This window comes from Dermochelys coriacea, chromosome 4 (genome assembly GCF_009764565.3).
Source record: "Dermochelys coriacea isolate rDerCor1 chromosome 4, rDerCor1.pri.v4, whole genome shotgun sequence".
Lineage (NCBI taxonomy): Eukaryota > Metazoa > Chordata > Testudines > Dermochelyidae > Dermochelys > Dermochelys coriacea.
The window spans coordinates 22011982-22026710 of record NC_050071.1 but is presented as its reverse complement, the minus strand read 5'-3'; the positions used below and the strand labels follow the sequence as shown (position 1 = coordinate 22026710).

At 40.9% G+C, this 14729-nt stretch overlaps 1 protein-coding gene across 2 annotated transcripts in view; it reads right to left on the bottom strand.

Moving 5' to 3' along the window:
- The window catches only part of MMRN1 (multimerin 1), a 62913-nt gene that overhangs the window by 32953 nt on the left and 15231 nt on the right, over nucleotides 1-14729 (bottom strand). For both annotated transcript variants that reach the window (XM_038400236.2, XM_038400237.2), the window contains exons 3-4: nucleotides 8987-9106; nucleotides 4923-5029 (exon numbers count right to left, since the gene is read on the bottom strand). In XM_038400236.2, the coding sequence (XP_038256164.1) occupies nucleotides 4923-5029; nucleotides 8987-9106 (227 nt within the window). The remainder of the gene's footprint in view (nucleotides 1-4922; nucleotides 5030-8986; nucleotides 9107-14729) is intronic.

The window sequence follows — 14729 nt, the reverse complement described above, 5'->3', positions numbered from 1 at the left end:
GTATTATTCTCATTTTACAGGAGGGGAAACAAAGTCTCACAAAAGATATGGTCTTGCCTGTGCCAAACAGGGAGCCACTGGCAGAGTCAAGAATAGAACCCAGGTTTCCCGCCTCCCAGGCCTCCGCTCTAACCACTAGACAATGTTGCCTCTCTTATGCCTGTCTTATTATTGAAATCAATAGGACGGTTTGCAGTGTAACTACCTGTACTACTTACCCTGAGTAGGGGTGGCGAAAATAGATGCTACACATTTACTAAGTGTGCAAAATATTTCATAAATAACTTGGGTCTAGTTGGAAGGTTATGGACAGGAGCAAGAGTGATAATTTAGTTGACAGGATTTCTGACCCCAAATACAGGATAAGTAGAAAAGGACAGGTTTAGGGAGACTATTCTCAGGTAAAGAACTAAAATCTAGTTTGGTCCTAACCTGACTCTCTAATGTAACTGAATGGAATGAAGTATATATATATAAATTTCCCTACATTCCATCAGCCTCATAACAATATTTATGGTAATCAATCAATGACATTTAAGGAAGATACAAGGACCTGTATTATGGGGTAAGTGAATATGGGAAATAACAATTAGCTACTGAACAGGTGCTCATGACATCAAATTATCACCTGGATGGTTCCATGGAACCCATTGGAACTGCAATCATGCCGGGTAAGAAACCGAAAGGTCTGTTTAAGATTTCAATAGCTGCTGTTATCTTCTTCTAACCATGGGTGTTGACAGCAGTTAAACTCTTACATTCATCCCAATTCATTCTATAGTATTTATCAGGTGGGGATGAGATAATATGATCTTTGACTGTGGAGTCAGTTACTCGCCTGCGATAAAGGATCAGCTGATGGACATCCTTTTATTCTTTCATTTACCAATCTCTCTGTCTTCCCAAATGTATTCACCAGCATCCTTACAGCTAAAGACACCAGATTTTTCAATCAATCTTATCTTTCATCTCCCCTCCATAGAATCAAGGAGCTTGTTCACTGCTTCAGACAAGTGGTACATTCTTGATCCTTATAGTGCTTTCTATTCACTTTTATAGTTTCAGGGACTTGTATTTTTCTTTTCACGTTTATTTCACTAATTCGTAAATTGTCTAGTTCATTGAATGCCTGTGAGAACGGGAACATAGGAATTGCCATACTGCATCAGACTAGTCCAGTATTCTGTTTCCTACTGTAGCCAGGACAAACTGCTTCTGGGTTTTCTTGTACTTTCCTCTGAGTGACCAGTTATGGAATAACCTGCCCATATGGGAAAGGTACATGATGGACAACTTTAGAAATTAGGGTCCTTTATTGACAAAACAAGTCCAGAACAGTCAGCAGCAACGTGACTTGTCTCACCACATCCCACTAACTCGTCTCAGTCCCGTTCTGAAGGAACCATCTGGAGGAATAAGATGGTAGTTGAATCCGTATGCTTATCTATTCATTGGACACAAGGATGTCCTAACAAGGATGAAAATAGTGCCAGTTGTAATTTGAGCCCTGGACTGAAATAATTAAATTTGTTTCCCTTAGGTCAGCAAACAGTCACCAAATAGCAAAAACTTTTGCTTTCTACCCACATCTTTTGCTTCCCATGTAATTGGGAGAATTGGCCACAAGTCTAAGGCTCGATTTCTCAGTCAGTCTGGCCTTTAATTTTGTGCACAGGAAGCGTGCAGGTCTAAATGAAGAAATTGCACATATGGAATTTGAGGCTGCCTTTTAAAAGTTTCACCCACAATGTTAAATTTAGGCCAAGATTTTCAAAAACACAAGACTGAAGTTAGGTTCTTAAATCCACTTTTAGGCATAATAAAGAAAACAACTGCCCGTTATTTAAAAGTGCTGAGCAACCAGCAGCAGCTGCTCGGCACTCAGCGCTTCTGAAAAATTAGGTCACGTATTCAGGAGCCCAACATCAGACTCCTGTCTTTGAAAATCTTGGGCTAGATATGTAATATATTGCTGCATGTATTTTTAAACACATATATGCATGAAATGATTTTCAGGAAGTATTAAAATATGGAGATTAGATCATCTTTTTCTCTGAATATATTTGTGATGCAGCAGGAGCAGCTAAAGGAGAATCACTATGGGGAGTTCCTGAGTTTCATTACAAGAATCCTCCCCATCCCTATTATAATCCTTCTGACAGTTCTGTGCTTAAGTTTGAATTGCTGCCCATCGTGTCTTTTACACTCCACTGTGGCTTCCTTGCTTCCGTTCAGAATATGTTAGAGACATCTGTTGGAAAAAGTGTATTATTGCAGACATATTTAGAGTTAACCATAGTTACTGTACTCTCTCTTGCATAATGACAGGTTTCAGAGTAGCAGCCGTGTTAGTCTGTATTCGCAAAAAGAAAAGGATTACTTGTGGCACCTTAGAGACTAACAAATTTATTAGAGCATAAGCTTTCGTGAGCTACAGCTCACTTCAAATGCATCCGATGAAGTGAGCTGTAGCTCACGAAAGCTTATGCTCTAATAAATTTGTTAGTCTCTAAGGTGCCACAAGTACTCCTTTTCTTTTTGTACTCTCTCTGAAATTCTGAGAATATTGTGTGCCCTAAGCTGCAGCCAGCATAGATGAAATCATTCAGGGGAAAGGGGGAGGGAATTGAATCCATGCACTTAAAATCAACTTACATTGCAATGCTGCATTTGGATGCAACCTGACCTACATTTATGAGGGTGCAGTTTGCCCTTTCCAGAAATGATTTGTGGTGCATAATGCACTGTATGAAAGCAGACCTGAGCAAAAATCAGAACTTTTATCCTGTGAGGAAATTCCAATATTTCAACATTTGTTTTCATCACATATTGGAACAAAAAGGTGATCATTTTATTTTATGTATTTATTTTGCAGAACAAAACGTTACAAAACATTTTGATTTGGATGTGGTGAAACATTTTGTTTCGGCATTCTTGACAAAAAAACCCAACATTTCAATATTCCCATATCAAAACATTTTGTTTTAAATTGACCTAAAACATTTCATTTCAAGTCAATTCAGCATTAAACTAAGTTTTCCTACAGTGCTACATTGCTTCATTAGAGTTATAATTCAGAAACCTTATGACCTTATTCATTCTTTCTTATGGGTCAGGCTCCCTGACTAGACTACATCTCCCATGATGCACTCATAGTCACGGGACTCCCATAAATGCATAATGCAGCCACAGTTCTACTGTGTAGAGAGGGCAAGGTCAGGAGAGGCCACATAGACCGCTCAGCTCTGTGTGAGACAGAACAGTGCATACATAGTCGTTCTCTCTGCAGCGGTGTGAAAGGGAGGCCTGGGCACATGGCCATTGGCTCACCACTCTGCAAATTCACTGGCCGAAAGCCCTGTGTGGGAGGTGGGTGTCAGTGGCTTTGGAGTGGTTGGGCAGGATTCTGGAGACAGAAAAGAGAAATACTTTGTCCTTATATAACCCTTTTCATCCAAGGCCAGCCCTTCAGGTGCTTTACAAGCATGCATTGATTAAGCTTCTCTTTGCCCTTGTGAGATGTCTCATTTTTCTAGATGGGCAAACTGAGAAGTGGAGTGGTTAAGTGACTTTCCCAGGTCACAGAGCAAGTTAGTGGAAGATTTGGGAGTGGAAACCAGGAGTTCTGACTCTAGGTCACCAGCTGTAACCCAGCACAACTCCCCTTTCTATTTTTCTACACTAATACATAACGAATTGGGGTATAAACCTCATTTCCCATATTTCCTTGATGCTGGACCAGTTACTTTGATCGTACTTTGCCTCCTTCTTAAGCCTTAATTTTTGTAATCTGTTTTTGTTAATGTTTTGTATTTTTTTTTAAATGTCAACTTTGAAAATGTCAAACAGGGGCTTTGGATATAAATCATGGTGACTGATCGTGCCACATTAGAGCCTGACCCAATGCTCACTAGCTTTCAAAGCTGTAAGAGAGACTCTCCCGACTGCTGGGGTCCCAGCTCTTCAATATTTCCCTCTCCTAGATGGGAATGGCTGTGGCTTTTCTACATTCCTCTACATTAATTTTTAATCACAGCCTCTATTCTACCACTGTTGATTGAATTCCCTACCACATCTAATAGCCTTTCTTGTAATATTCATTCATTTAAAATATGTATGCTAATGCCATATCTTATTTTTCAAGGGCAGTTTGTTTAAGGCCAGGAGCAAAGTAGTAGCAGTTATATAGATGTTAAATGACGGCACATTGCCATATGTTTGATCACGAGGGCAATGGTAAACGCTACATGCTTTGTATAAAAAAGGCACAGTTGTACGTAGGCCATGTATAACATCCGGTGTGGCTTTTTGTAAAAGTCAGTCAGCAGGTCCAATCCTGCTACCACTGAAATCAGTAACAATTTTTCTATTGACTTCAGTGGTAAAATGGATCGGGCACATTATCTTATCTACTGGCTGAAATATATTCCAAGTGGCTGAATCTCAAAAGGCAAAGGGGTCAGCCTACTATAGGTCGATTAATTTTACATTAGGTACTCAGTGAAAGACCTTGATTTAATATCCCCAAGACTGCAATTCTGTACGTCCTCTCTGCCCCCCAAAAAGGTCAGACAGAAGTAGTGAAGCATTTAATACAGATTCCAGGTTGCTGTACAATAGAATCAGAATCAAGAGTTTGTGAGTTTTATTTATTAAGGGAAGAGCTGGGGGAGGTAATTTCTCTCTCCCTCTCTGTCTCTGAATAATGTGGCATGAACAGTAAAAAGTGAAAGCAGGGACAGTAAATAAATGCTGCCAATATTTTTAGCCCAATCTGCACTTTTCTGTTTTTAATGGATTTCATTCTGTTAGGAAAAGATCTGAACTAGACTGATTTTCATCTGGGACTTTTGCTCTTGAATCAGATTGTCTTTTCTTTCTTTAAACTGAACTGGATTCAAATCAATACAGCTCTGACACACCTTTGGGTTGACACTTTTCTCCACTGTACCCCGGGCAGCACTTCCACTCCAGAGATGTCACAATTTTATGTTTGATTCTGTAGGCTTGGCGGGTCATCATCTGGGATCTGGAGATCAAGAAGATGTTGGAAATCAAATGTTACGAGTCTGTCTCAAAAGATTGTATATGATGTTGGAAGATAAATCTGTAATCAGCTCATTACACTGCACATTTCACCTATGAATTTTTTTACAACTACTTTGGAATGAAAGGAATTAAAAAATCCGAACAACAAAAACCAAAACCAAAAACCCTTTGTATATTTTCAATAATAACTACTGATTCTGGGTGCCCAACTTCAGTCATCTTAAAGGGGCCTGATTTTCAGATGAGGGTTAACTCAGTGCTTTCTTAAAAAAAAATCAGGCCTCTTTATGGTATCTTAGATTGGGCACCTAAACATTCAGGAATTCAAAATATCTAGTTACTTTGGAAGGCCTGGGCCATAGTGTATGCTCTGCTGTTTATAGCAAGATAAATTCTGAAGGGTGAAATCCTGGCCTCATTGAAGTCAGTGGGAGTTTTGCTATTGACTTCAACCGGATCGGGATTTTACCCAAAGTCTTTATTTAGTCCTTGTTTCATGCAAATCTCCTATGATAGAGAAAGAGAGAGTATAAATTGGGTAAGAACTTCAGAATTAGGTCCGGTGTTATTGTGAAGCAGACTTTGTACTGATGATAACATTTCTTTCCAAAATTCATAAAGAAGAGTTCTCTCTCTTTCTCTCTCTCACACACACACATAGTGAAAACCACCACTAAAAGCTTAAGCTTTCTCTCCTGTTCAGAAAAAGGTTTCATGAAGGCATTTCTGTCCATACTGATGCAATCGCACCACAGTAAAGAGCTGGTGTTTGCACGGTCCCTCCTCCTGCATGCAAAAACCAGCAGCTGTTGTGCACGAAGGAAGAGTGCAAATTGAGTAAAGACTCATCTTTAAGAGATAAAATTATGCATAGTCCTAAAAGATGGGCATGACTATGAATAATCAACAATGTAAATATATGGAGTTTGGAATATTAATTCTGGTTCCAAATATTCATAGCCATCCACGCCCTCTGCTCGGATTCCCAGGATCCTTGTTAGGTTTCCTTAGCCACATACGGCTATCTCTCAGGCTCCAGTGATCACCTTGCAACTTGGCTTCTAGATGCCTTCTGCTTTCCTGTATACCCTAAAACATCTTTCTCTTCCTGCAATGTGAAACTATGGGGAAGGATGTTGGCAACAGCAGAACGGCTGAGAGTCTATTCTGCTTCCCACTGGTGCTCCTTCCAGATCTCACGTTCTTAGTGCCTTCCCCTCAATGGAGTTTCTCAGAGTTTATTTTCCAACAGAGATTGTACAAGATTTGAACAGGGAGGTGAACTTTGGTCCCTCAAGGAATTGACTTAAGGTGGAAAACCTTGTGGAGCGGGACAGAGATGGAAGCTTCAGAGGGCTCTTGGTGAAGAACTGAGGGAGGATGGGAAGAGAGAACCCAAGCGCCAATCTGAAAGTCAAATGAAGGTAGATATAGCTGTGTAACTGTGCTGTCTCCGTTTGATGTGTACTGCACCTTTATAATTAAGAACTTTGCCTGAGTGCAGAGAAAGTAGCCATTTTGTTCATAGAGTTGCTTGGCCCATCAGAGAGACAGCATACACATGCCACACTCGCTCCTGGGTATTGGGTCTTTCTTGTTTCCCCCCCGCCTTAATTTCATACAAGAATCAGTCTAGACTGGAAGCTAGCGTGTGTGTTTATGTATATTTATATATGTATATATAAAATCTCCTCTGCCCCTTTTAACATTCTAAATATAAACCCCAAACACAAACAGTGATAAAAAATGCTACTGGCTACTAGACACTGTCCCAGTGAGAGGGCTAAAGTTACAAAGTTCAGGAACTCTGAAGATAGCTGCCACAGAATTCTCAGGCCTTTTATAGCAGCACAATACCAATCTAAAGGACTGCTGGAAGAGGGCAAACTCAAAGACTAAATCCACCAGGTTTCTGTCGGAAAACATCCTCCCAGTGAACTCTAAAATGCTATTTTGTTTTACTCTACAGTTAATCTCAACGCCGTCTCACAACGGATAGTCTTATATCATCTACTTTTCTGCAGCTGCCAGAAGCTCCGTTTGTCCCACAAAAATGGCTAAGCTCTGACTAGTAGAGTAAGACTGTGTACAATACTTACTTACACAACCAGCCGAAAGAGCTTATTTTCCTACAAAGTCAGATTATTTTTGCATCCTGACATTTTTGAATTAATAATAATAAAAAAAACCCTTAAAAGAGACAATGTTACAACTGCAAGATTCATCACATGCACAGTGTATTAGTAACACATGTTATGGCCTTCCCCGGAGCCACTTAAAGCATTCCCAAAATGCGGAGCGTAATTTACCTGCTACAGATAGGCAGTAACAAAGCCACAGGCAGACTCCAGAACATGATGTTTATACAGTACAAGAGAATGGTATAATCTAGTGGTCAGAGCCACAGACCGAGAGGCAATAAATCCTAACTTCAGATTAGAATAACTCAGACACATTTAGGGGACGTCTCCCTTTGCATACCCCAAGTAGCAGTGGAGGTGTAATAAGGAAACCACCAAAGCAGATACTAGGCCAAATTCAGAAGGACTCTGGAAATAAAACTTTTTAAGAACAGGCCATTAGCCTGGGTTGGAGGTTATCACAGACAAGGAAAGAAGGAGGTGAAGGCAAGATGAAGGACAGCAGTGTCCAACTTCAATCTACTCCTAACCTAAACTTTAATCCTGTCCTCTGTACACAATCCTGCCACCAAGTGGACAATGCATGAAAAAGTCCAGGCCAAACTGAGGGGCTGGAAGATAAAGCTTGTCCGGAACAAAAAAAAAATCAAATTGTGAAAATTTTCACTAAAACAAAGGACAAATGTTTCGCAAACTTTTTTTGCAAAAAAGTCGTCCCATCCTCCCAACCCTGCCCAAGCTCTACTAGCAGGTCGTTGAAAACTAACGTTTGTAGAATCCAGTGAGGCAATCCAATGATAGACCCGTCAGCAGGAATAAGCAATATGAATATGCTTAGCATGGTGAGTGGGTCCTAATCAGTAAACTACCCCGAGGGCTCAGTCTTCAGCCAACTCCAGTTGCAACAGCTGTGACTGAGATGGTTTTTTGAATTCTCTCTTTCACATAACGTTTCAGAACTTAAAGGTGCAATGATAACACAACCATCATGGTTCTTAAATGGCCATATGCCACACAAACAATCAACTCCCCCCACACTTGTGTAAGACAGTGAAACTTCTGCTGCCTTCAGTAGGAGTTTTAATTGCTCACTTCAGATTTGAATTTGATCCTACAGAACAGGTGTAAGTTACACAAGTTTTGCACATCCACCATATACCAACTCCGTTCCGGTAGCACTGCTTTGCTAAAGCTATGTGCACCCGTTTCCTGGCAATATTACAGCTCAGTCTGGCCCACTGCCTTCAGACCACATGCTGCGTGCACTGTTTCGGTGGGGAAGGCCTTGTGATTGTAGGGAAGCTGTGGGTGTGGGGAGCTTGAAAGGAAGCTGTGTGTGGGAGGCTCTGACCACATAGGTGCTTTCATCTGTAGAAGGCTCTGTAATGGCAAAGAGAGTGCCACACTGAAGGACTGCAAGTGCCAGAGCTGCTGCTAGTATAAGAGCGTCTGCATCAAGTCAGTCAGTCATTCCCTGGCAGGGATTCCTTTCCTCTGTGGGACCTCTTAGAACTCCGACACAAAACCTGTTTACCCTGACGGGTAAAGGGCCAGTATTTGGTCCTTGGTATAGTAGCTGAATAGCAATTTGTACCGAGTTACCTACTATGTTTTCCTTCAGAATTTTACATTGATATGATCAAAGAATCATACAAGATGCTTGTCCCACCATATTTGGCTCAGGGCTATAAGCAGGATGGATTGAATTGCTATTTTTCATTCAAAGTAATAGCAGGTTACCTGCTCATTCATAATTAAAGTGCATGCAAATGCTATTTCTGCAAAGGATTACGCACCTCACAGTACAGGCTCCAGTAGTCCAGGTACACGGCTTCGCTTTGCCTGATGTCAAGGTTTCCAGGTTGTCCACCACGACGGTAGGTAAGAGTCTGGTGTGGACATAAGCACACCAGTTCCTGTATGAGAAAGAAGGAACAAGCTTAATTGATTTTTAAATCACAACTATGATATCCAAATAACATTTCCCCAAATACAATGGGAACATGATCCTTCACGAGTAAGGATGCCCTTATGATTAAGGCAGGGGACTGGGATACAGGAGATCTGGGTACAGCACCAAGCTCTGTCATAGATTTCCATGTGATCTTGGGCGACTCATTTCATCCCTCGGTGCCTCAACTCCCCATCAGTAAAATGGGGATAATAATTCCTTTCTGCCCTTCTGTAAATTTTGGGGCATGGACTGTTGCTTACTAAATGCTTGTGGAGCATCTAGTACAATGGGATCCTAATATCAGTTGAGGCCTTTAGGTACTACAGGAACACAAACAAATAACAATAACAGTATACTTCAGCAGGCATTTTCTAGCTTTGAGGTCATAGAAACTTGTTCTCTGGGATTCACAGAAGTGGGTCCTGGAGTTTCAGCATTCACACATCTATCAGTATTTCTATTTCATTGATAGGTTTTCACACCCCACATTTTTAACCAGTTCTAATATTTACCCACTTTGTGTTGTGCTTTGAGAGCCTTACAGGAAAGGTACTATGAGCACCAAGCATATGGTTGGTGCCACTGAGCCCAATTGCACTTGTGAGTGCTGGACTGCAGAGATTTGACGTCCACAGAAACTGCTCTCTATTTTGAGAAGTACTCCACACTCAGCAGCACTCATGTACACCACATTATGCGGCACTTACACACAGCCCATATTATATAATTATTGAAGAATGTGCTTCATATAAGAGTTGTTGTGTAGTTTCTTTGATCTTGTTTCTCTTACTCATATATTTCCTTGGGGGTTTACATCAGGAAAAATATGTCTTTTTAACTGGGGGTGTAAAAACTCTGTGCTCTCGTATGAGGCTCTGTTTATATTCTCTTTCCTATGGCTGGGACTCGTAGCTTCATTCTTTTGTGTCAGTTTGCAAACTGCATCAATAAATATTTGGAAAACATAAATGCAGCCTCCAACAGTAAACGTAAGGATCAGATTCTTCTCTCACACAGAGGGTGTAAATCAGGAATAATTTTTTCGATTTCTATGGAGTTACACTCATGCAAAACTGGTGTAAGTAAGTGGAGAACCAAACACTATAGTTATAGCAGAGAGATCATAAAATCACTTACAACAACCACGTGATTGTATGGGACATAAAAGTCTACCAATGGAGTGAGGAAACAAGGGAACTTCAAAAATTATCATAGTTATTCAGAATAAAAATGACATGTTTGCTAACTCCCTATCCTGTGTTATACAGGTGAGTTAGGTAAGGGGAGAAAAAGGCACAGGTAGCCCCTTCCATCCAGAACACTTATGCGGAAGTGGGAAAAAATATGCTCCTAGCAGTCTCTTGCTATTGAGTGGAAGGAATGAATGCTGGCTGTAGCACCTGCTGGTACTCTGTAATCCTAAGGGAACACAGCCTTCTATGCATGCACGTGGCCAGGGCTCTTGCTCTCCTGTGCATATGAGGTGGTTGGCAACACATGCTAATGTGTTGCAGGTTACACCCATTTAGAATGTCAATCCTCAGCATGCACCCCTCCAGCACCTGAACCACCATGCTTTGCATGTCCAACCCTTGCACCCGGTATAGCTCAGGTGAGGATTCTACATGGATAACAATGAGATCAGAGATAGTCCTTATCTTTGACGCACAGTACAAAGGTGAACTAAGTCTCCCATCATAGATGTGGGGTGAACATTATCTCCTTTTTATATATAGGGAAAAAAAGACTGGATCAAAGTGAGTCATGGTATTCAGAGGTGGAGCTCCTATTGAAGCCAGTTGTTTATGCTCAAGCTGAATTTGGTACGTGGCTTATAATTTTAGGTGCCCCACCTATGACATGGAGAGCTTGATTTGCAGTAGTGCTGAGTATCCTCAGTTTCAATTGTGGCAGATATTCAGAATGTCACAAAAATCCTTCCTCTGAATTTCTGAAGCTGGCCACCCAGCAGCTAAGGCACTCAAAAGTAGAGGCAAAAATTTAAAATGGGGCCCAAAATAACTCACTCAAAGCTACAGTGAGCCAGTGGCAAGGTTAGAATTTAAGAATTCCTGGCTCCCACACCTGTGCTCTAACTGCTAGATCACACTTCTCCCCACAGAAATAAATTAATTAAGATAAATCTGGTAGCACTCTTAAAATTAGATATGTTTTTACACTTGAACAATGGACAAAATAAAATAAAAAGCAGCCACATTTTAAAATACATTAAAGGCCTGAATCACAGAGAGCGTTTACTTTTCAGAAATGTAGCCTACTTTTTAAGATTCATAGTGCAAATCCACTAATCATAATTATGGAGAGTGGAAGAGTTACTGAAACTTGCACACATCCTTGTTGCTGGATGCATTCCAATGGGGGATAGGAAAGGAAGCAGCCAAGCCCACTCCAAAATATTGGCTAAGCATTGTTTTGTTTAAAAAAAAGTCAACATCAATCTCTGATCTCAGTAAAAAATTAACTCTAATGTTACCTGCAAAGAGCATTTGTATCTAAAATGGTTAAACTGATTTCAAGCTGCATCAGGGCAATGGCTGAAGTGGTTCTCTATAGCCTAGCAATCTTTGATCAGCCTAAATTGAAGGAAATATGGAGGGTAAAAGAGCCCCTGGTGAGACTCATAATTAGGTTTGTGCTACCAATGAAATAAGCTCATTAAGTGATGTTGAAAATGTAAATATAATTTTGAAACCAAATAGTCTGAACAAAATTTAGGTTTAAAAATAGAAAATGAAGCATGACGGAAGGATGATGACAGGGAGTGTAAATGCAAAGGCAGCCACTCAAAACAACTGTTTTGCATAAAGTGAATTTAAACCTGAAAATCCTCTTTACCTTTCATGGAATAATTTATTCCAGATTGGAAATACTGACTTCTAAACCTGTGGGCTTTGTCACGACCTTCAGTAGCTATTGCCCTCCTTTTGCACTGACTTAGATTTGATTTGTGAAACACTGTATTTAAAAAACAGAAACAAACACATTGGTAGTAAGAGTGGAAGATCCCCAGGTGGCCTAAAGTCCATGTAGTAGCTTTTCACAATCCTCTTGCAGCTCCCTGCATGGGGAGGAGGGGAAGGGAAATCACTGCTAGAAAGAGGCTGCAATAAGAGTACCTCTACACTCCCACTGTTCCCAGCTGCTAGAGAACCCCTTTTGGCAGGGCCAAATTTAGGATAGTGTATGGGTGTAAAGCCAACTTTGTTCCACAGCCATTGAGTCCTCCACCAAGTGCCTCATGGCTAGATCTGAGAATCGGAGCCATATTAAGTAGTGACAAGAATATTTGCCTGGCTCGCGATCAAATTATGGTGCACTGCAGAAGGAATGCAGGAAGCCTTCTCCTCTCTCCCCAGTGCTCCAATATAAAAAGCAGCCATGCTGTCCCATGCCCCTTAGGGTGCATGCTAGGGGAATTTGGGGTTGTTGAGGGAATCCATGCTGGACCTACAGGAAAGGTTAGCAAGCATCACTCCCACTGGCACGAATGCAAGCATTATGGAGACTCAGGGTCAAATTCTCCTGCCAATGCAAGATAAGAAGCCAATGTAAATAATTCTCATGTTGTAGGGTCTTGGGAGTGGGACTAATCAGGCCCATGAAGCGTCCAGCCCCCACCTCTCATGCACCAAGCACATTGCCATGCTGTGGCACATATTCACTAATAATGCATTTTCTTCCTTAATAGGCAGAACTTGTTTCTGAAAGTATTAAGCTAACTACAGGGTAGGGACGCTTGCTTACCCATTTGTAGCTGGCTGAGCCATCTCTGAGTAAATGGTAATAAGCTCATGATATCATGGTGTGGATGGAGCAGGAGTATGAGCAGCATTTTGACCTTCAGAATGATCTAATCCCCAGAAAAAAATGCTCTCTCTCTTTCTGTGGAGCAAGAACAAGTAGCACACGAACCCTGAGCTGTGGTGCATCCTTAGGAGATGAAAAGTAGCGAATATCACTGCACGCATTATTTACTGCACTTTTGTTTAACCTTTGATAAGAACATAAGAATGGCCATACTGTGTCAGATCAATGGTCCATCTAGCCCAGTATCCTGTCTTCCAACAGTGGCCAGTGCCAAATGCTTCAGAGGGAATGAAGAGAACAGGGCAATTAACACATGATTCATCCCCTGTTGTCCAGCCCCAGCTTCTGGCAGTCGGAACACCCAAAGCACGGAGTTGGGTCCCTGATCATCTTGGCTAATAGCTGTTGATGGATTTATGCTCCGTGAACTTATCTAATTCTTCTTTAAGCCCAGTTATCCTTTTGTTTTCACAACATCCCCTGGCAACGAGTTCCACAGGTTGACTGTGTTGTATGAAGTAGTACTTCCTTTTGTTTATTTTAGACCTTCTTCCTATTAGTTTAATTGGGTGATACCTGGCTCTTTTGTTATGTGAAGAGGTAAATAACACTTCTTTATTTACTTTCTCCATGCCAGTCATGATTTTATGATAACATTCATGATAATGAACAGACATAATTCACTGATTGGCTGAGATTCTGAAGTTGTCATGGATTATGGATCGTGTATGTTGAAGAAAGAGATGGTTAGGTTAAAAAGCAAGATTGTAGGGACAGGATGCACCCTTACATCTTGAAAGTAAAATGTATGGTGCTCATTCTTGGGCATCCTGGGATCTGCACATGATTAAGTCCATTGCTGAATTGGGGTTTAGCAATAATACAAACTCCCCTTTCTAATGTGGTTGGAGCAAGTGAAATTCTTCCCACTGCCCGAAATCCAGTTAAAAGCTAGCAGAAGGCTAGTAAATCATAAACTTGGCTCAAGCACAGGGTTCATTGGTGAAGGTCTGTTCTAATTTCTTTGGTTCAATGTCTGTCTTTTTCTAGGTGCTGAAACCACCCTTTTCTGGGCTGATGAATTTCTCTCAATGTCTGTATTAAAGTCTTCCATCTCAATATATCTATTTCACCCACTAACAGTAACAGCCAGCAGGTGGCAACCTTTCCCAACATACGCAGCTGAAGGACCCATGCACAACATTTCACTCACTATATCCACACAATGAAATAAATCAGAGCGATTCACCTTGCCCCCTGCACTGCGGCTTTTCTCATGTTTCCCACTGTGTAGTGTGGTGTGTGTACGTGAGAATCTTAGATTTTTGCTAAGAGAGCTTCCCCATATGAATAACAATTTTTTTTTAAAAAAACAACAATTTAAAACATTTTTTCATTCTAAACAGTATTAGAAAAAATATTTGTTAGGTTCATGGCATCCAGAGAAAAGCTTTCCACTCAAAGTGCCAGATCCTCCAGAGGAATAGAGCAGCGAAATCTACTGAAGTCAATATAGAGTCACCAATTTACCCCCGCTGAGGATCTTGTCTCCTTGTGAGCCAGAATTGTTTAGCTGCACTTTGTGGTTGTGCAAAATTCACACACTGCCATAAAGGTGCTCCTAAACCCATCTGTTAATATAATAAATTGCCTTGAACAAGCAGAATGAGGCCAGGAATCTTATACTAATCACACCACCAAGCCAGGGTTGTAGGAATGATAGAGATCACTGAACTGAAATTAAAAAACAAGAAAAA